Consider the following 24,226-nt stretch of genomic DNA (forward strand, 5'->3'; position numbering starts at 1 on the left):
AGATATTCACAACCACCAGTCCTTTTTCAACACATAACTTTCAGTCACTTTTTTTTTTTTGATATGCCATGCCCTTAAATTGTATACTCAACTGCCATATTACTCACTTTTCCCCTTAAATTACCCACCACTTATACCCATTCTCCTGCATCAAACCTGGTGACCCACTCAACTGCTCCCAAAACATATATCATCTTTCATGGTCAGGTGTGCAAGCATTACAATCACCCATCTATCACAATCAAAGATCCTATAACTAAGGATGATCTTGATTGTGATAGATCTTTGATCACAATCCATTTCATTTTCTCCCACACAAGTCTTGAGCTCATTTCCTTACACTCTTTCACACACTCCTATGCTTTTTAGTCACCTACAACAGGCAGACAACTGGGTACTGTTACCTCACATCCCCACAGACAATTCATAAATGCATTTATGCATGAAATTATATAAAGATTTTGTCAAGTAAATTGTACATCTTGATATCTCTACACCTTAAAAGTATAGATGAATGAAAAAATACATAGATAATGTCGTTCATTTATTATACATGATCTACAAAAGACTGGGCTACCACTAACAGTGGAGCTCCTTGTCCTGACATGGCACCCACGAGGCAGAGGAAGTATGGGATGAAATATTGGCTGGGTCTGTAATCATTGCATAGGTGATTGTTACAGAAAGATATTGCACCACCTGTGGTCATTTGAGTACCTAAATAAACTGACAGTAGTAGTTTACTTGATACCAAGTACAGCAGTTATCCACTGTAAACATTTTAGCTTGGAGTTTTCAGAGAAATACTTAATATGAGTCATTGCCCTGAGAAAGGAGTGATGATTTCAAAAGCAAATAAGCTTCTGAAATCCTGAAAAAGACTTGTCCATTTTAAGATACAAGTTTCCATCGTAGTCAGAATAGAACGAATCAAAGTCCAATAATGTTATTCATATGGCAAACTCTGTACAGGTGCTCGCGTATCTCGGACAATCACCTACACTTGGAAACAAAACTAATTTTTAAAATCTTGAGCTAATGAACACCATACAGCAAACTGTAAACTCAGATGCAATTTTTTTCATTTGTCATATGTGGGATGGCTAACACAGACTATGAGCTATCACATATTTCCATGCACATGAACCCTGCTGGTACAGAACATTTTGACCCCTGTCCATTCTCATTCTTAACCCAACAATGTATTACTGGCTGAAACTTTTTCCAAACTTACTTTACCTTTAAAGTTAAACATTATATCTTTCCCAGCACTGTTGGCTATATGCAGCGACATGCTGATCTGAAGTGATTGGGCTGGTGAACGAGTATAGGATCAGTCTGGTGGGCAGGGTTGTGATCAGCTATAGCGAGGATAGGGTGTAAGGGGGCAGTTGGGTGGGGAAAGGTTTGTGTGTCTATGTCTGTTCTGTTCAAACAGTGTAGGTAAATGGTGATGGCCAAGTTCAGCTATTGTGGTTTTGGAGTTACCTACATGCAAGAAGAGAAAATGACTTTCTCCTCAAATGCAACTGTTAAGCTTCATAAAGGTTGTGTTGGGATCCTTAGAATGGCCATCAGATAAAACTGGATGATCAAGGTTAGACTATTAACATCTAAATTTTCCCAAATATAAAACACCTTTAATAGTATTTTTGCTATTCTCTAACTTAGCTCTAATGATTTTCAGCCATCGTTCTTATCCACTCATTTCTCTCTCTCTCTCTCTAATGCCACTTGTATTATCAAAAGACTATTTTAGCCATCATTTCACATCATTGTACCCCATTCTCACCACTTTCTCACAAATTTCTAAATGCAAAATGAGACACTTCTGAAAATAACATGCACATGTTTTGAGTTAAACGTACTGTAAACTTAACGGTTGCTCGATTTTCTCACAAAAGATAAACTAATAAACACAAATCGACATCATTGAAGCACACTTGAACAAATTAAAGCTGTTATATCAGATCGTATTAATGATGGAACACTGTCCCATCAGTGTTATTAACATCTGCCAGCCATGTAAGCTAAGTTTCATCAACCAGAATAAAACTTTGGCATTAAAGGCTTTCCAATCTTGCTTTTCATAAACAAAGAAAATCCCAGTGGGATAGAAAAATATAAAGTTTACAGCTAATGAATTTTAGCGGATTTCATAATAAAGTTGAATGCAACATAATCCTCATAAATGCTTACCACTTCCATGAAACCACTTGAAATTACTTCATCTTGTTAAAGGATAAAAAATATTGCCTAAGCAGTCATATAAAATGCACTGCTGTACTAATCAATCATTAGTACAGGAGACTGAATGATGCACTGGGTGTCAAAATATACATCTCCCGTTTGAGAAACGTTATTCATTATTTTAAAATGTGATACTGAATATACAAAATTACATTTTGAACACCCAAAACAATTAAATGAGTTATGATCAGGTGATGAATGTTTTGGAAATACACTTACACTATGTACAATAAGGAGCTGAAGATCCTCCCATTTTAACCACAACTTTGTATTGCTTCAGTGATAATTTCTGGGCTGCCCTTACAGACAAATATAATGCGAAAACTATGCTTATTACATTACTGATCAGTTTTGGCAATGGTCGTCTAATTACCAGGGAAACCCTTCCTGAAAAGGGCAACAACACAAGCATTCATAAAATCTGAATTCTTTATCAATTTATGTGGCACATATCGCAGTAGTAATTGTGAGCTGAAACTGAGTGAATATTTAAAGCATAAGAAAAAAAATTCAATGTAAATGAAAACCATAATTTGCTTGGGGAACAACATGATCAACACTCAAGAATTCCAATGAAAGGTAATGTTACTTAGAATGACTGATGAAAATAACATTATCAATATGTGTGCCTATTCATATCTTGTAAAGAACTCCAATCATCCAGAGACATTAAAAATAAAAAATGCTTGTGTTTTACTTTTCACTAAGGGAGCCAGTAAGGTAGGCCACCATGATGCCGAGACATTACAATCCAAGTATAATTGCCAAAATTTCCAAAGTTAGAACCTTTATGGTCCTTCATAAGTGCAATGACAAATAATCTATGTAAATAGAGAATATGTATCAGTTTGCTAACATCAAATATAATTTCACAGTAAAGGGATACTAAATAAATGTAAAACTTACCAGAAGCAGTACTAAACCAACAAAGGAAAATGGACTGAAGAAAACAAGCTAGCCCTACGTACTGAAGTCAGCCGAGATACCCAATCATGGCTAAACCTTGATCAGTTAACTTATCAAACCATGATGACCTAAAATGCCCTATAATTAATAACCTCTGTTATCTTAATCCACACAATAACAAATTATACAGTAGTATGGCTGTATTTGTACAGGACAGACAATAATGAACCTCTTTTGTGTTCTCCCAGTTAACTGTCCACATAGAAAACATGACAGGATTGAATACAAGAGGGCTTGAGATTCTTCCACTAATAATACATGACCATTTATACATCATTAATTTGGCTTACAAGCAACATAGCAGATCTATTTCCTTAACAGGTCCAGTTAAGTCAAGGATTTCATTACTCACTTCAGTTGTACTGTGATAAGAAAGTTTACCAATCTTTTCAAGTATCCCAACCAGTGGACTCGCCACAAAATTTTGCTATTTTTCATTATAAATTTTATGTCAATAATACTGAAAGCACAAGATTTACTACCTCTGACGATGTGAATTATTTCAAAATAAATCTAGAAAGTAATCATTCTGTACCCAATGACTAAAATGGATTGGCAATTGGCTGCTAACATAACCAAAATCTTTTTTTTGGGGGGGAAAAATATACAAATTTTGGAGTTAAACCATAATGTTAAAATCAGGATACAGACTACCAGATCTACATCGGTTGAATTTTTACTATTGAATAATCTGACTCATTTTGGAAACGTAGCAATGCGAGAATAGTTTTGTTCCCTTTTATACAATATGCTAAAAAATGTTGAATGTTTGGAGTGGATTTTTTCTCTGCATGTTATTTTTGAAAATAAAATCTAAAAAGAAAGTGGGCATCCATCCAAGTTTGGGATACACTTGACAAATGTTCATGTTGGGAAAATGTTCTTCAATTTTAATACATAATACAGGTAGTACATTTGAGAGCCATTGCACTGTTTTTACCTTGTGTGGGATGCTAAAGCACTGTTGACATCTGCTAGACAAGAGAGGGCCAGTAACTGTATCACAGATGACAAAGCTCTTGCAATATATATATATATATATATATATATATATATTTCAAACTATTCGCCATTTCCCGCATTAGCAAGGTATATATGTTTCTTCTTATTCATGAGGCAGAAAAGACAATAATTATAATATATTAAAGTGTTTACCATATACAAAATAGAATTCACTGATAGGGTCTTCCAAGTAATATACTTTGTCAAGACATTCACAGTACATCATTCATATTCCTATATCTTAACAAGCTAACCTTCACTGTAAGGTGCAACTCCTGAGTTGGTGGACTCTGCAGGAAGCACGTCATATATTGTTAACAGATACTTGCCCTCCCCTCATCTGCAGAGCGAAGTAGGGCATAAATTCTCGGCTGTATCTTTAGGCACTGGTGATATCTTTAGTATAATTTTTCATTCATGAAGAGCTCTGCACAAGACTCTTATACTTTGAGGGCCTAGGTGCAACTTGAGAATTAATGCCAAGGTCTACCTGAGATATGAGCAAAACAGTTATTGAAACAGGTGATGGGACTGTACTGTACAATGGTCAGTGGGAGAAACAGAGCAACACTGGCTGGTAACATCTACAGTAGATTTACCATTATATGTAACAAAATGCTCATTTACTTGTTGTAGTCGAGAGTCATTGGTGGAATATTAGAAAACATGCATATGAACTATACATACATCAGTTCACAGCTCATACAAGCTTATACATCTTAATCTCTTCCATGATATGTGATATACAATTATTTATGTATATGGAATCCTCTATAAACACATTATTAAAGTACTATGAGAAAGATGTGCCTACCTCCTATACATAAATTTCTCTGTGATGTTTCTACTTATGAAATTCATGATTCTGGTATTTTTCTCTATACAAAAGTAAATCCAAATCCTACAGGACTCAACTATGACTGGAAATAAACTGAGACGGAAACAAGCCACTGCTGTTCAGTTCAATTTCCCAGACACAATAATCATACGGATCGTCATATGGTTTTCCCTGCACTCGTCAAGTTTGCTAGTGGATTCCATAACGATACCTGACCTACAAAAACATCTTTGGCATATTCTGATTTGTGCTATGGGTAGAAATAAAGAAATTCTTTCTACCAATAACATATCACTAGCAAAACTTTTGAATATTTGGAAGAATAGCTTACATATATGTATTAGATGTTACACGGGAACACACAAATCACAGTAGAGTCCTATACACATATCCATAAGGAGGATTATAGGACTAGAAATAATTTTTTACATATTCACTTGACATGCTCCCTATTTTTGGTTCTTCTTTCATACAAATTTCTTGGCATTAATGTATGCCATTACAAACCATAACCATTTACATTTTTAGGAATTATTCCATCGCTTATTTCGCTTACTGTTCAGTTGTTCTTAATGGCATTCACACCCCAAATCTTGTTACTGCCATGAGGATAACATAACAATGACACACAACAAACCTTTTCACACTAGGAACATACTTCCTTACCTATATATAGTTAACCAAGCTATTTTCTTTGATTATCTTGTAATCCTGATTTGATACTCCACTTCATCAGTCTAAAATCTTAAAAGGAAAATTTAATGTAGATTAGTTTCAGGTCAAATACCCTCTGACTTCAAGAGTATCTTACACAATCCACATTTAAAGAAGGCAGACTCACAGAAAGTTTAAAAGCCATAATAGTTATTGTGCTGCGACGTGGCATATAAATGATCTCTTCCTTAGAAACTTTGTTTCTTGACTGTGTTATACAAGTTCCCTAGAATATATCTTCCTGTTTAGTGACAACCACTACTGCTAATGCCTGACATCATTAAGGGCATATGCTATGTAGCTTAACAGACCAAGACACATTCATCTAAAATAATTTGTGCAGCAATCCCCAAATTCTTCCAAAGAATAGGAGACACTGGAGGAACACACTGTTATGGCACCACTTGGAATTACCCATTACGGTCACACCAAACTTTACCAAAGAAAGCACTATTAATGATGAAGTTAGGTTTAAGTTTGACACACGAGAGGCTCTGAAAAATATATTGTCCAACTTTGAGATAATAGCTGTCAAGTTCTCAAAAAGTGCCAGAGCTATATTCATGAAGGTGTACTCTTCAAAATTTCCTAAGGCGAAAATTTAACAGTACTATACATTGCTCATATTCAACAGTCGACAGTTTTCATTTATTTACAAAAGCGACTATTTGCCTGCTGCCTAAGCCAAAAATCATTAATTAAAGCCCAAAGAGAACTCATATAACTGAATTACAATCCACCTACACTTCAGTCAATGCAAAACATTTTTCATAGTAATGCACTGTTTCAATAGCCTGTCATTATCAAAACTGCAAGAAATTCGCGCAGCATAGTAGGAGCTTTTGTCTGGGATGGAAGATAACCATGCAGTTGAGCCTTAAGAATGTTTACTACAGGCCTTTATAGTAATTCTTGAAATGTACTAAAATTGTGTTTAGGAAGAAATATTCAAAGCCTTGTATGGTCTGTGATGAAAATGCAATTCATCTTTCATTCTGATGGGCAAATTTATTTCAATGCTATTAAAATCTGATAAACGAAAAGGAAAAATTATATATCTATTTTCTGTTCGAAAAAACTGTTGGGGCCAAATTTAGCTTTTTACATATCAAAAGACACTTGTAGTTAGTTATAAATCACACACACAGATAAAAAAAAGGAAATGCTTTGGAGATGAAATATCTGAAGGCAATAGGAGTAAAGTGTAGTGGGTCAATCATGTATGGAATGACAGCGCGAGTGACACTGCAGCAAGCGCAGTCTGAGAAAGCTACTAGATGTGCTGAAATGGTTCAAAGACATGGCTAAACTGAACACAGAAAGTAACTAAAATATACGTAACAAAAGTTATGTGAGCAAAGGGAAAAAGACTAAAAAGGAAATGGAAAGATAGGTGTTGAAGAGCTTTGGGATATCGGGTTGAACATTCAGGAGGTCGAGAGGCAAGAACTGGACTCAATGAACTGAACCATGACATATGTGAAAGTCGAGATAAACCATGCATAATTCTGTGGGGCTTGGCTGTGGATGGTAGGTTCTCATTTGATTATATTATATATGACAGCTAGTAATTGCATATGTAAAAATGAGGCCCCTGTTCATTTGGTACTGCTATCTCATGTATGTGGGAAAGGCAACTAGGTATAAAAATCAATTCAAAGTGACAAAAGTCATAATTATCTATTGTAAGCAAGTTCAAACTTATTTCACAAGCCACGCCCAGTTTATTGGTAACCAAAACGCAATCCTGAGAGAAAAAAATTCAAATAATAATTGCAATACTAAAAGCACAACCAAAGTGCCATCTTGAAAAGTTTCAACTACACCTTATCTAGATTGTTTTAGATTTTGCATCATTCCCTACGTCATGCACTTGTTCTGTCACCACTAAATGTGTAAGACAAAAGTCGAAAGGTAAGTAGTACATTATGATTACTGGCTGTTGAAACATGCATACTGGTGGTATATTCTTTTATCTGATTTCAAGCTTATCAAAGCAGTTGCATTTAAGCAGATGTATCAGCAAGAATTTCAATGAATTCAGTTTAGATGACTTTCCAGTACAGTAAGGATAATACAAATATTTAAAAACATTTTTTTCATATCTAATACTGTTTATAATGGATACATTCATACTTCTTTAATGACTACCTATGTCATATAAAGTTGCTGCTTTTGAATTTTGTCTTCACAATATTTCAAATGTTTTTAAAGCTACATAATGTATCCAATAAACAATGAAATCTTTTTGTGGGAACTGGCAAATCATTAAAGAAAAAATATACAAATATCGAGAACACTGACTTGAAGGCAATGTACACTAGTAACAAATGGCACATTACCAAAATAAATCTATATCACAGATATCATAATTTTGTCACTGCTTATTTTTGTAATTGATTATGTACTTCATTGAGAGACCCGTTAAATTTCAGTGATTGCTTGTACAAATTTTGACTTGTATCATGAAGCTTAAGTCTTGGCTGAGGCACTTGTAAGCATTTTAGAAATGTCCAAGATGATACATGACACCTGTCAGTAGTGGATTAATCCTTACCATGACACCTGTCAGTAGTGGATTAATCTTTACTTTGACACCCATCAGTAGTGGATTAATCCTTACCATGACACCAATCAGTAATGGATTCCTCACCGTCACTCAATCAAGAAACTTATCCATATCTATCTTGCTACTTGGACTGGGAAATTATATGTCTGACTAGAAGTAATAAAGGATCTGTTTTCTGCAAACTACCATATTTCTAGTCTCATGACATGATCACCCATTACAAGATGTGGATGACAGGAGTAAATGTTCCATTATCCGTCATATGACAGAAACGACGAGGAACAAAGTCTCACACTTTTAACAACTTCTCATTACACAATACAAACATCCTCTAGCAAAATCAAGTCACAGATGCTAATATCATACGTAAAAGACTCTACTTTTGAACTTTCACACACCTTTGAACACTCAGTTGGACCCTGGCAACTACATTCATCTCCAGAAAATTTATTCTTTTTTAAACTTAAACTGCACCCTGGGAATTGGACTTTTTTCCTGCCAGCAACTAGTGAATATGCAAAAATAAGCAAAGTCTCTAAATTATGGCTAAAAATATTCCTCAATATTTATAAATTCAAATTCATGTTACCCTAAACAATGTCAACAGAGATCTCACGACTGTCTTGTCTGTCCATGCCATAAAATCACAAGTAATCATATGTTTTGCAAAATGGCTGAATTCCAACAAATTATCATTTATGAATAAGTGAATCGTTGATCCTGTCAAACAACTTGCCTTTTCAAATATATAACACAATTCATTTGTATACCCACGAACAACTCAACTCAGATAAAATATATATATATATATCTTTTCTACCGAAATAAGTATGGGTACAATGAAGTATTACATCTGAATTTTAAAGATTACTATTGCCATGATTAATTATATGAAATGTTCTAACAGTGTGGAAGACTCAGTTCACCTTGTCATAATATACAGAAGCTGTATACATATAAGTATATATATACGTATGATCTTAGAGGCTGTATGCACTTAATCCTTCCCATTTTAATGGAAATGGAAAGAGGTTAACTTATAAGATAAACAAATTCTTGGCATTCTGTAAAATATATCCAATTAGCTCTTTTATGCAGTTGTAAAAACCACATACAGAATCTTCCCCATTCTGCATGCTCTTTAAGTCGAAAAACCTAAATTTAACACACAAAAGTCTTTCCAATATATTACATTGATCTAGCTGTATCATAAGTGAGGAATTTACCACTTGCTAGCACATATTCTCCTTTCAAACATAACCATCATTGATGCATAGAGTGAATGTACACAGGCAAAATTCACATCCAAAACTCAGGTATATTACCAATATATCTGAATGAATTTTGGCATGAAGTATTTTAGAGAAAATGTACAGACTTCAAGGTATAAAAACATCATCTGTAGATGCACGAGACAAATGGTCCTACCTTGTCATTTACAATGACGAGAATGGGCAGCATGTAGTTGGAGGACAGTGAAATGAATTCCCTGAGAAAGACATGCAGAGCCATAACTGCAAAAGATGGATGAATCTTCATATTAAGGAGAATACACCCAAGATATTACTAAAAAGAAATGCATTAACACAATCTGAATGTCAAAAAACTGATCTATAAATTAAGGCAGTTTGTAATGGGTAAAAAAAAAAAAAATGTTAAGACTAGAACCAAAACCAACAAAAGTGAAAAAAAAAAAGATACATGAATTTACATAATGTAATTCTAGCTTTATATTTTTCACCCCACTGGAGGAGAGTGGGTTTAGATGAATCCTTATCTTTTCTTCTATCTCCATTCAATGAAGTAAACCAAAATATATCATGAGACAAGACCAGTTATCAATTTCATGTTCTTTTATCAGTATTTACCTTGTGTGTAGCACACCAACCTTAAAATCCTTGTAAAACTTTAATGGTAAACAATTTCCCAAATTTCCTCAGGGTATTTTCACTGGTAGAAAAATTCTCAACTTACATCTGAACAATTATTTTTCAACTGATCTTAAATGGTTCTGAAGATAAAATTTAGCTAAGCTTGGGTCACAACAAACCAGCATGTTGCCTTTCCTCGGTACAATCAACCAGTGCTAAACAATGATAAGTATTACTTAAACCACTGGGTATTAGCACAGTCCTTCCACTATCATGGCTCAATTCACACATGTGTCCATGGTACTTCACAGTGATCTATTTCATTATAGCCTCAGCAACTAGTGCTCTTTCTGCAGCCAACCACTTTAATACAATAGGTAAATGCTTCACCCATCCAGGGTTTTAAAGCACATGGCACACACTGCACTTTATATATCCAGTGATGTACTACAAATCAGTTCTTGCAACTGTTGTCTCTACTTCTAACAAAATGTACAATATATTTCACATTTCCAAATATCCATACTCATTTTCCAAGCAACGCTTGTTAAAATCAGCATTTTCTTCTTTCAGTTTCCATACTTTTCCCATTAATGTTTTAATAAAACTAGTTTTCTTGATTATATGTGGCAATCACAATATTTTCAAAGTTAAATATCAAGTCTTGGAAGTTTACAGTAAAATGCACTGCACATTATAATAACTATACATAATGTAAATATGCTAGAAATTTTGCTGTCTCTTTCTCTTCTGGTCCATTGCATCAAGAATGGGTTGTCTTTTGGCTTGATATCGCTGACGAAGTTCATCAATTTCACGTTCCATTTCCTGGTCTAAGGTTGCCATGCGTTGGTGAAGCTCTTCGTACGTTAGGTGTTTAAGCTGAAAATAATTCCATCATATTATTGACAATAAATTAAAGTATGCTTAATTACAATTTATTGTCTCCTATAAAGTCAATGCAATTCAAGAATCAGAAATGTTTAAGAAATGATATCCAGATGTAATTTAATGATGACAGATGAAAATTATAATCAACTGATGTTTCATATACATGCACACATTTCAAGTGACTGGTGAAAATTATCATCAGGCCACACCGCAAAAAAAAATTTAAACCATTCGTATTTGCTAAGAAGGACAAAAAACAAAGCTGGTCTATGAATATGGTAACCTTACATTCTTTTATACAGAACTGCCTCTATTGCCTTAGTGAAGTAGCATCAGGAAAAAATGAACTATGGTCTCACTTGTATACATCCAATGACTCTTACTGTCATGGATGATGTAATGATACAATAGCCTAACATACACATCCAAGCCCTATGGGCTACCTCTCACAGTCGATCCCAACAAGCCTACAATACATTTACGGCACAAATCGGCTTATAATCTACCCCCCAGTAAGCCTCAGGTACCGATGTCATGGTACGATCATCTCACAGTTGACTGATCCCAGTGAGCTTAAATATGCCCAGATACAACCCACTGACATCAAGTCGATCCAATTCACTTTATCCCATCCATACCTCTTATCCCTACAAATAATCAGGCCCTTATACCTGAAGCTTTCTTCATTCCATTCCACCATCTCCTTTGCTTCCTCCACTTCTGATACAAAGATCCTCTTAGTCTTTCCTCACTCATCCTCAATATATGTCCAGACCACTGCAGCACAAACTGGTCAACCCTCTCCATCAAACTACTATATCTATCTATATCTCTGATGCCCATTCCCTCTGGGAACTCCCATCAAGGGGTGGCCATGGCAAAAAAGTCTCCACTTATCCCTGTCCTTACATGCCTCCCTTGCATACACCATTCCACACATTCTTCCTTTGTTACTCTCCCTCCAGTATTCCTCCACCCTACTGAACTGTGTCAAAGAGATGTGATATGAGTAGGGGTTGGTGTGAGTGGAAAACCACCTGTGACAAGGGGAAATAGAAGAGTACGGGATGAAGGGAAATGGGGAAGACTATGTGGAACGTAAGTGAAGGAGGCATGTACAGAGAGGGATAAGTGGAGACTCTTCATTATGGCCATCCTCTTGATGGGAGTTCCCAAAAGGAATGGGTGTCAAAGAAAGATACAAAGATTAATTCCTAACAAGACATAGTCAACCATATTAACATTAAAAGATTTCAAGACTTACAAAGTCAAAATCACCATCAATAAAAGATCTCTGGAATTTTGGTTGATTTTCAGCCGCAACTCCTCGAGAAGGACGAGGGTGGTGATTGGCTGGGTTATTCATCTGTACAAGTTGTCTTTGGAGATCATTCTGAAATTAACATAAGGTATCTTTACAATTTGTTTATATGTACAATGAAGAGGATGTTAACACCATGAAATCACAAATCAGTATTAACTTAAAATAATTTTTTTTGTCTAATATCACTTCCACAAAGCAAATCAATTAAAAGGAAACCCTTTTGTACTGCTTCTTGATACCATTACTTCATTAATCATATAGCCCCTGACTACATCTTACATCTTTTCTCTCATGACATATATTCTAACAACTTTCCACAATGCACCTTTGTCAACCTTATCATAAATGGCTCAAACAAATCCCTGAATTTCTCAAAGTCCTCTGTTCTTAACGCTACCTCGCTAATGCGGGAAATGGTGAATAGTATAAAAAAAAAAAAAAAAAATTTCACACACAAGTTCTTCAGGGAATAATACACATCCTCTACCACTCCTGAAGCCACAATTTTCCTTCCTAGTCTAATGCTCTGTGCATGCAAGGATCCTTTCAATCACCACTCTTCCATACACCTTCACAGGTATAACAGATTTGTACAAACAGAATTTGATAATTCACCATAAGCCATATATACACGAAAAGACCGACTAACCAGCCAACACCAATATCATCACCTTTCTTGGGAAACTTGACTCCTGCTACTTTGCCACAATTCCTAAACAAAGCCTTCATCCAGTCCTCTTTCATCAAACCACTTGCTAAGACAAACCGTTCACATCCCCTTCAATCCTACATCCCCCACCTTATCATCAAATACAATCAGGAGAGGAGTCCTTCAAATTTTCCACTGCATCTAATTTCCAACTTTTCTTTGCCTCTTAACACATACCTATCTGCTTCCCTCATTGATATTCCCACTGGTCCTGCTGTTTCTCTCACATTATACACATTCTTCCAAAACATTTTCTTATTCTCAGTAAAGTTCACCAATTATCTTACTATCTCTCATATGCTCTCTTTCAGCTCATTTACTTCTTGAAATTCTGCTGCTTTTTCCTATACAGCCCCCACTCACTTCTTCCCTAAAGGTAACATCCAACTTCTCTAATCTTTTTAAAGAGCAAATTAACTTCATGCAATCATGTGCTACACTTTCCAATATACCCACACCCTACCTACCACACACTACACTTTACTTGCAAATGTGAGCCTCATTTCCCCAAATACCTTTCATTCTTTGCCCACTCACTTCTATCGTTCACCCTCATCTTCTATCATCCTTCATTCAAATCTCTTTTCAAACATCTACAGAGAGGCCTCTTTATGAAGCTAACTTACTTTCACCACCCTCTTCCCACCCACCACATCTACTGGGTGGGACCACATGTCAGAAATTATGGTGATGAATGCATTTCTCTAGGGCAAGCAAGACAAATAAGGGCCAAGTCTTAAGTGCATTCAGCGAGGGATTTGCATCTTAGACATTTAGAGAACTCCTGTGATGTTTGATGCATTAATGTTTGAAGTGCTACGAAGAGGGGTGGTTTCCAGAATGTAAACATGTAAGATTAACACCTACATGTCTGCAGAATGTAGTTTTTGGTGGGTTTATGTCTGGAGAAAATAAATCTAAATCTGGATTGGGCGGCCAGATGTTTCATGACTGTCAGGTAAATTCAGTGTTGTTTGGTGGGGTAAACTTTTCATACCTACAAAAAGGAGCATACAGCCAACTCAACTATGCACAATCCAGGTAAGATGGTGAATTCTAAAAAGCTGAAAGTGAGTAAATCGATGACATCAGCCTTATGACAGTTGCTGATTAGCCAAAGCTGGACCTGAATAATGAGAGATAGGTTTTGATGACCCTTGAGTGATCCAAAAAGGCTGATGCCTCTTCACGAAAATTAAAGGTTGCAATGGAGCCGACCTACATAATCCCAGGAAATACATTTCATGCAGAAAGAAAAAATTAAAAATCTGAAAAAGAAAACTGTATTCTATGAGGACATACAATTACCAACAAGCAAGGACATTCCTACTCTTAGACAGAGAGATATTAATAATATGTATTACACTTACATGTTTTTCCTCTGTATCTGAATGCTGCACAGATATAAACAGAAACATGTTAGAAGTACCGGTAATACTCAAGACTGAATGAATTATCAAGCTTTTTACACCAAGACTGGATTAGAAAATTGCTTTTTTCCCAAGATGAAAGCACCAAGATGCATTAGCCAACTGAGATAAAGTGACCCAAAAAATAATTTGGTGGTATTTCAAGTCAAATGCAAACATCCATATAACTCTATATTGTGTGTGTTCTGATAGAACATACTAGGATAACAGCCCTGAGTTTGACCTTTAAACTCATTTTCAAGCTCCCCAAATCAAATCACCTTTGTACATGCTTTATATTAGTACTTTTATTAAACAGTACATCTTTTCTTCCTTTCATACTTGGTCGCCATTCCCTGTGTCAGCAAGACAGCACCAGGAACAGATGATAAAAGGCCGCATTTGCTCACATCCATTCTTTAGCTGTCATGTGTAATGCACCAAAACCATAGCTCCTTATCCACAATCAGGCTCCATGGACCATTCCATAGTTTATCTCAGCCACTTCACAGGTCCTAGTTTAGTCCACTGACAACAGATCAACCCCTAGTGTAAACAACATTGTTCCAGTTCACTCTATCCTGTGCACACCTTTCACCCTCCCTCCATTTTTCCAGGGCTGGGTTGTCAGTTTCTGAGATTTAAGTATGCATATTCATTGTAAACTTTCTGTCAAAGTACTAGGTTTTCTTTATTCTTCAGTACTAATTTAGTTCCTGAAGACTTACTGCTGACACACACACAAACGCACACACACACAGCTGTCTGAGGCTAGAACAAGAAAAATAAATTTCTAGTACTAGTTACCTCAAACTTTCTTCGCTCCTCCGCTGACAAAGGTTTAGGTTGTGGATGTATTAAGGCTGTAGGAGAGCATATCATTGTGTTATCCGCCGCATGCTGTTTCTCGTAATCTTGATTTCTTTGCTGAATCTGTTGCTGTTGTTGTTGTATATGTAGTTGTTGCTGTTGATGCTGCAGACTGGACTGGACTTGCTGTTGCTGCAACTGTTGCTGCTGTTGCAATATACGCTTGTCATCTAACAACTGCAACGACCAACTGAGATCAGAGACTGACTGTTTCATATATAAAAGACAATACAAAAATCTCTATTATGTGTGCCTCTTTCCACATTCAAAGGAGGGTTGCATGGACAAAACTTTTACCTGCTTATCACCCCTACACCTTTTAAGAGCTTAACACCTACCAGCAATGCTTCAAAGATATCTACTAAAGAATGTTGTCTTTCAGTCTGGCTAGCATATAGAACCATATCACCATTTACTTAACTGAAAAGACAAAAGGAAAGTAAATTTAACATAATAAGAAAGGACAAAGGGAGATGTTGGGAAAAAACATCCTGAGATGAAGAAATAGAAAAAAATTGAAGGAAAGAGGAGTTTCGGTGTGACAGTCTTAGGTCCAGTTAAATTTGAATGAAGCAAAAAAAACTACCATCAATGACAGAAATGTCTATCCCTAAACTACTACAGCAACACAATTCCATGAATGATCAAGCCCATACAGCATAAAAAGATAAACTTTAAATGATACACTCCTATGTTTACATCGGACAGACATTTCATTACATAAGACAATTTCATTACAATCGGACAGACATTTCATTACATCATGGGTAGATGAAAATGATTACATCAAATCTCACAAATTGTACATGAAATCAATTATCTAAAAAGGGAACTATGAGGAGAGGTGTTTTAATACCACATAGTAGTGAACTCTTAACACTACAAGAGACCATCTATCCACCAACCATGAGTGATTCACTTTTCGTTTTCTATCATGGGCCCTATATGTCATGAGGGGAAACATAAAATTAGGAAATGTACATACTACAAGCATAATGGCCTAGTCCAAATAAAACTATCATTCACAGAAGACAACCATAAAGTCTGAGAAACTTATTATATTTGAACACCTAATAACTTTCATGACGTTTTCGATGAAAGCTCATGAGTTGGCAATGCTATTTTACATTTTTTATTGTGCCCTTTACAATATGTTCATCATATGAGAGTAAGGAGCATGAACTTTGTTATGCTTGAGGAAGTTTATACCATTCTGTAGGTACCACTCATACATCTTTAATTTTTCTTTTTCCCTTTCCATGCCATGGAATTTGTTTTTAAGACATATTGCAAGACATGAAACTTTCATCATTTTGCATTGATACAAATAGTAGTAAAACTGGACAATAACCATTTTCGTATTTCACTGGAAAATCAACACTCCTTGGGAATGCTGCTGGAAATAAATTCCAAACCCAAAAGGTTAAACAATCTCTCATCTCTTCTTTTAATTCTGTATCTCAACTCCCAACCAATGCTCTTTATTCAAAAATAAAATTTTACTCCAGCCTCTGCTGAGATTCAAACAAATTCAGTACAAACACTGACACTTACCTGTGTAGATTCTGATGTAGGATGCTGCTGTGTGATTATTGGTCTACCAGTTCCCACATACTGCTGAGGTGTCACCTGGTCCACTGGAGAGTTGTCCTTTACGCCTTTACTTCTTGCCTGTATGACATAGGTACAAGAATTGGATTATGGTAGGTACTTAAGTGTAACAACAATATTGTGCATTCTTTGATTAAGAAACAATGAGGCCTTTTACTTTAACAAAGAAAATTCTTTATAAAACAAATATTTCAAACAATTTCAATTAACCTTCTTTTCTTGCTCTTTCTTGTCAAAATAATCCAAAAATAATGGCCGGTCAAGTCGTTCCCCAGGTGCAGTATCATGTCCTGCAGAGAAGAGATTGTTAACGATTGGAGCGAAAAGTAGCATAAACTATATCAGACACCTGTCATATTAGCAAATTGGTCAACTCTAAGAATTTCACAAAAAATATGCCACTCAGTCATATCTTGCCAATACTTAATAAACCAGTCATTTTGTCTAAAAATTAGTTTATCACATATCAATAACCATATTACATGTGCACCAGAATAATTCACATCTACAATTGGAAAGCATTTTTATAGTGCTAATGTGGATCTATATGTCCACATCTATTCTCTACTGTTTGATATAGGGCCCAAGCCTTCTGCCCTTACATCACCAACAGGACTACTATATAATCAAACATACCCATATTTGCCCTAACAAACAGTAACCTCTCTGTCTGCAAGCTCCTCAATGCATGCAAGACCTTAGCCTCATCACCCATCCCATGGCTTCCATGGTTCCAGCTACTGCCACACCTAATGCCAAGTATCTAAGACTTTTATTTCTTCCAAGTTTACTCCATTCAAACTTACACTCCAACCAACTCATCCCTCTCCCAAACTAAACTTAATAATCTCACCTTAATTCAATTAGCTCTACACTTTCTCTGTTCATACACTCTGCAACTTTTGTGGTGTCTCGACATCTTTGGCAGAGAGTTTGTCTAAACCACTGATACTTTCTCTGTGCACAGGGTTGAGTGTACCAAACTTTTCAAGAATCAGTTCACACACACTGTACCCAAATTGAATATGTGCATACAGTATCACTGCTTGTCTCTGTAATAAGCACCTACAGTGACCAATAGATGCTTATCATAAATACAAATGTCAAAATATGGGTGGGCTGCTCAAAATAAGCCAATAAATATTAGAGTTGTATTATAATTCCCGGTGTCTGCTACACAAACTATCATATGATAACTTCTGGCACCGAAAGGTTAAGTATAGGAGTCTGCTAAAAATCTCAACTTAAAATTGACATTTCTGTGCTTCTATGCATATTTACATCAAATATTAACATTCAATCTCTTATCACAAATTCTAAAAAACTGGCAACTGACAAATTCTGGTCTCAATGTATGTGCATCAAGGAGAAAAATTCAACCTAAGGTTCATCATAACTTCTTACTTTTCATGGTGGAATCCTCGTCGTCTTCTTCATTATCTGAGTTTATGACCATAGTGCCAAGGTCTGTGCTAAGAGTTCCCGTGCCACCAGGTGCTTTGAGTGTTCCTCCAGAATCCATTGGAGCCACCAAAGTGCCTTCACTACTCAGTGGCTTCAGAGTTCCACTATCCCCTCCACCAGCACTATACCGTACCATGGTGCTGCTATCCACTTCATCCTCATCCTAAACAAAATATATTCAATCATAATGAAAGATGGCAAAAGGCTTATCTACATTACATCTATTCCCTTAAAATGTTTCCTTCACTCATTTATACCCAATGTGCTTTTCACACTTGCTTCTCCCATGCACACACACACACACACACACACACACACACACACTGTCATTCTCTCTTCTTCATTATGGTGTCCCACATTTTCTCTTTTCATCATTCTTATCAGGCCTCGGAAAGTCATTTATTTCTCCTCATTTATGAGCACTTTGTCTCTCAACAAAAACTTTGCTCGCAATACCTAACCTCCAACAACTCTTTTACTTATTTACTCTTCAGTCTACAAACTCTTCATATTCGAGAGCCTATTCACAACACATATTCTAAAATACCTTTTAAAAACCTACTTTCAAAAGTAAAAACATTTTTATTTACGGCACTTTTGCTAACATGATTAATGCTTTGTTGCAATTATCTCAGCTGGTCAACAGTATCACAATAGGAAGTATAGAATTTCCAAATACTTCTGCTCATAAATGAGACGGTACTTGTTAGTCGGAAAAAAAACTACCTAATCTTGCACACACACACACAATGCAGGAACCAAACAATCACTCCAGCTTCAAAGCTTGGGGTTCTGGCTGACCAGCATATATACAAAGGTGAGGAAAAGACTTCTCTGCAATGTCAGGATGAGATATATACAACAGAGAGAATCCCTCTCATCTATCATAGTACATCAAGATAACTTATATATAAAGTCCAGAATAAAAAGGTTGTATGCTATTCTGATTAAACCTTCCACATTTTCCAAGGTAGGTGAACGTGAAAGACCCATAACACTCACCTCCATGTAAGACATCATCCATCTAATGATCCTGAAGCTGCTGTGTAAAGAGAAATTAACACAAGAATTCTACAAAAGATTAACTGGGAAAACACACATGATGAATATCACCATTAGTCTTCCTCAAAAGACATATCACGCATTGGATGTAATTCATAGGGATGATCAAAGACGAATCAACCTCATGAATCAATTGCATGGAAGGACATGGATACAGTTAGGATGAGATTTTGAGGAAAATTGAAAATGATCTAAATGATAAATCCTGAAATTCAAGACAATAACTTGACAAACATGAACTCCAAGAGAACTTGCTTCCCAACCTAAACATTATTCAAACAAAAACATTGTATGCAAGTTAGAAAACTTCCATCTTACTGAAAAAAAGTTGGAATTTTTCTCTGACATAGCTGAAGACTCATTGGATCCAACAGCAAAAGCCAAAATGATTCTCACCACCTGACCAAAGAAAGACTGCTTACCCATTCCACTGCGTTCTGGAAGTGTATCTCCACAACCCCAAACCAAAAGTTAAACCAAGGGAAACAAAATTCTGCATAAAATCCAGACATCACCTTGCAAAGCTAACTGGACTCTATGACAAATGATCCTGAACACAATTCTGCCAGCAGATTCTGAAGTTTACACAATTCAATGAACAGAAGCACAACAGCATCCTTATCAAATGTCTGCAGTCAATTAGAGGAAGAAGAGATCTCTCTGGAAAATCAGACTCCTTTTTGAACCACATGCTTGATGAGAACTGAAGTGGCAAAGCAACAGCACATCAGGTGTTCAGCTTGTCCCCAATGAGGAGAAAGTGAAAGAATGTAGTTCACCGAGCAGGGTGTGCAGAAATGGTTTGGCCATATGGAGATAATGAGTGAGTAAAGGTTGATCAAGAGGGTATACAAAACAGAAGTGTATAGAAACTGAGGAGGAGGTGGAAGGATGGATTGAAAGATGCTCTGAGTGACAGGGGCCTAAGCATGCAGGAGGCAGTGAGGCATACATGGGACAAGCAAATTGGAGTGGTGTAGAATAAAGGGGGTGCCATGCTGTCAATAGGCTGAATGAGGGCACATGAAGTGGTCAAGGGAAACAAGGGAAAGGTCTGTGAACCAATGGCTAGAGATAAAAGGGTCTGGTTTCAGTACATTATACATGACGAAGAGGGAATGGATGTGAACAAGTGAGGCCATTTTCTGTCAGATCCTGTTGCTCCCTCACAATATGGGAAACATAAATCAGCGAATGTAAGAAGAACTGAAGACAGTAGAATCACAATTAAGAATGTGACAATGTTTTTCTAAAGAAAATGAGAACAACAAACATGCTTTCTGCAAGCTGATGAACATGAAAAAGGCCTGGAAATCTGACCATTAAGATATATATACTATTTGTTGCACTGCAACTTATTATTCTACACTAAGGTGGAAATTATGAAAGGACTTATCATACTATGCCATAAATTGCAAGCAACTACAGGCAATAAAGAGTTCTTATATTGCTTGTAATATGTAACAATAATTTTTAAGGTTGAAACATGGTTTGATATAGCCAGTGGTCTTAAACAGGAAGTGTATTGTCTCCATTACAATTCATAATTAAATGCAATAATAAAAAATGTAAACCACCATCAAGAATCACTAATCACAACCCTTACATTTGCAAATGAAATTTGCCATAGGGAAACAATTAGAGAACTTCTTCAGGATGCAGTGGAGATATGGGAGAGAGTATTAAACGACTATGGGTTACAAATGAATCAGATAAATTCTGAGGTTATGGTATCTGGAAGAAATCTAGAAGTCATGAAGATTCAATTGCCATATTATCACAAACAAAAGAATTCAAATACTTTGGAGTCAAATTATCAGCCATGAGGGGAATTCATGTGGGAATAAGTAAAAAAAAATATATATATAAATACAGCATCAAATTACAGATATTAGCCTCATTACAAGAGAAATGCATTCCATAAAAGTCAAAAGTTTCAGAAATAACATTATACAATTCTCATGCGAAGTACAGATACGAGCTAAAACACAGAAATCTATAATCACCAATATAAGTAGACTGATAGTGGCAAATGTGGGGCCAATAAGAATCATCCTGGGCAAAACACAGTTGGATGGATTTCAAAGTGAAGAAAAGAAATAAAACTTAAATATATTAACATTCATGACACTGAAAAGAATGGATGATGGAAGAATACCTAAAATAGCATTTCATTTATAAGAAGATTATCAGGCAGACCTAGAAAGAGATGGAGAATTATCTAATATCCAGGAAATTCTAGTCCAAAATTGCAGTAGAAGACTTGCCAGACTGCTTTCCAAAACAAAGTGGAATGATGGCAATGATGCTTCTCACCAAGTGTTTGGAAGCCTACCTAGGTGCAGAAGTATATAGATACCAACACTAAATACCTACTCCTTAGTTATCCTCCACTCACCCCATAAAGATATATACACATCACTACACATCTTGACCTGTGGTCCCATATGGTGAATACAGCAAACTTCTTTGGGTAAGGTAATGTACACATAAAATAAGAAGAGACATACACTTTACAGTATGAGCAAATGAGGCTTTTTCTTTGTTTGTTTGCTCCCAATGCTACCTCGCTAAAGCAAGAAATAATGAAAAGTAGGTAAAAAATACACTAATTAATACAAGTATATTCACACCAACATAAATTCTTTTGCCTGTGTGGATAAAAGTTTACTAACCTTTATACATTCCATAATGACTTTTCAAATTTTCTCCATGCAACATATTCTTAAAAGATTAATGTATTTAGCTTTTACAAAATGACAAATATGTTTACACTTTTTTCTCCTGTTAATTCTTAAATTTCATCAAACAGTCAAGAACAGGTCTGCGTGTCCATGAAAACAGATCTCTACTTGAGCATCTTATATTTGTCTGATCAACATATACTTACAACCTTATCACAACTAATTTCTATCATCTGCAGTACCATATTAATTCTAAAATGAATCCTTTAATCTAAATTCACTACCTCTAATCTGATATCCTAGTCTCCTTACCTATATGGACTTACCAACTAGTCTATTGTTCATTTATTCCATGTATTTACTTACTGAATTACTCACTCATTTATTCATTTGCCTGCTCATATTTACTTACTGAATTACTCACTCATTTATTCATCTGCCTGCTCAATCTTTTACTCTAAGGTCAAAGAGGATTCCACAGCTCCCCAATATGAAGAGGTATTAAGTGGACAAATAACATTTTAGGATTCATTGCTCAATATATCTGCAAAGATTCCAATAGTTTCTGAGATGCTTATTTTTGTCAAACATTTTTGTAAACCATATACGCATGCAACATGCATTAATAAACCATATATGGATGCAACATGCATTAATAAACAATGTTAATATGTACATCCTGCATAAAAAAAAGAAATCTGCTTTGATTTAAACAGAAACCCAAAAATTGTATATTCATAGCCTTGTGCACTGCCTACCCTAAAAACAGTTAGTATTTAACAGAGGGGGAAAAAAAAAGCAATAACAGTCCCACAGGTCAATCCATTCCATGAACCACACCATAAACATAACATGACATGACAGTGGTTACTTACAAATGCAAATACGACATACAAGAACCCATCTCCATTAAGCATACTAAGACTACTAACAAGCAAAAGGGAATTCATCTGTGAATCTTATTAACACAAACAACAGTATTATGCTAGATTAAATATTTCATTTATCTATAATTGCCCCAAGGTCCCTTTTTTCAAAAGCGTTCCTAGACTACTCAATGAGCCCTTTTCCAGCAGCTGCAAGACTGGACCACTTGCAGTAGCAGGAAAACGATGAATGCCTTTGGAGTGAGAAATTCTTTAATGAGACTATACTCCTGATGATATAGCCTTGCCAAAAGTGACATCACTCACAGTGTAACTTTGAGAAAGTGATGTCCCGGAACATCATTTCCAGCATTAGTGAGAGACAGGATCAGACAAAGATGTGGCCTCATTTGCTCACATGCATTTTCTAGATGTCTGATAAAAGTCACCAAAACTGGAGCCCCTTATCCATTACCAGACCCTAAAGATTTCTCCCAACTTCTTCATATGCCCACGTTCAGCCAACTGACAATACCCCCCTATGTACATCACTTCAATCTGCTCTATTCCCATCTACATGTTCAAGTCCTGAACATATAAAGCCTCTGTTACTACATCCTTCCACTCCTCCTTGGTATCCCCTCTTCCTTGTTTACTCCAATCTGGACATGTAGGCAAAGGAGGGAACATCCTCTTCATACGTCCAAATCACAGCACAACCTGTTTAGTTCTCTTTCACATATTCCTCTTCTTTCTTATTTGATTAACCACCCACACACTGGTCATACTCAAACATTTCATTTCCAATTCATTCATATTCTTCTGTAATTTGTAATCCAGGGGCCCATGCCTCACATAAATACAAGACCGATAAGACTACTCTACCTTCAAACATACTCATATTTGCTGTCACAGCCATTAATCTCTTTCCACACATTCCCCTATGTGCCCAGGACACCCCCCACCTAGCCTATGGATCACTCCAGCTCCCATGGTTCCATTTTGCTGACATGTCTACTCCCAGATAGTTTAAACAATAAACTTTTGAGTTCTCTTCATTCAAAAATTTCCAAATAACATGTCTCTCTCCACTACCAAACCTAAAACAACTTGCATTTAATCATAT

The 24,226-nt window shown here is 36.0% G+C and overlaps 1 protein-coding gene across 6 annotated transcripts in view; it reads right to left on the reverse strand.

Moving 5' to 3' along the window:
* Positions 1-531: 531 nt before the first annotated feature.
* The window catches only part of hpo (serine/threonine-protein kinase hippo), a 57,775-nt gene continuing 34,080 nt past the window's right edge, over positions 532-24,226 (reverse strand). For 3 of the 6 annotated variants that reach the window (XM_071685125.1, XM_071685122.1, XM_071685123.1), the window contains 7 exons: positions 18,429-18,651; positions 17,235-17,314; positions 16,968-17,084; positions 15,351-15,590; positions 14,505-14,528; positions 12,366-12,494; positions 532-11,092 (listed from right to left, as the gene is read on the reverse strand). In XM_071685125.1, the coding sequence (XP_071541226.1) occupies positions 10,934-11,092; positions 12,366-12,494; positions 14,505-14,528; positions 15,351-15,590; positions 16,968-17,084; positions 17,235-17,314; positions 18,429-18,651 (972 nt within the window). In that variant the 3' untranslated portion in view covers positions 532-10,933. The remainder of the gene's footprint in view (positions 11,093-12,365; positions 12,495-14,504; positions 14,529-15,350; positions 15,591-16,967; positions 17,085-17,234; positions 17,315-18,428; positions 18,652-24,226) is intronic. The other 3 variants (XM_071685129.1, XM_071685128.1, XM_071685124.1) reach the window with 1 other exon arrangement.

This window comes from Panulirus ornatus, chromosome 39 (genome assembly GCF_036320965.1).
Source record: "Panulirus ornatus isolate Po-2019 chromosome 39, ASM3632096v1, whole genome shotgun sequence".
Taxonomy (NCBI): domain Eukaryota; kingdom Metazoa; phylum Arthropoda; class Malacostraca; order Decapoda; family Palinuridae; genus Panulirus; species Panulirus ornatus.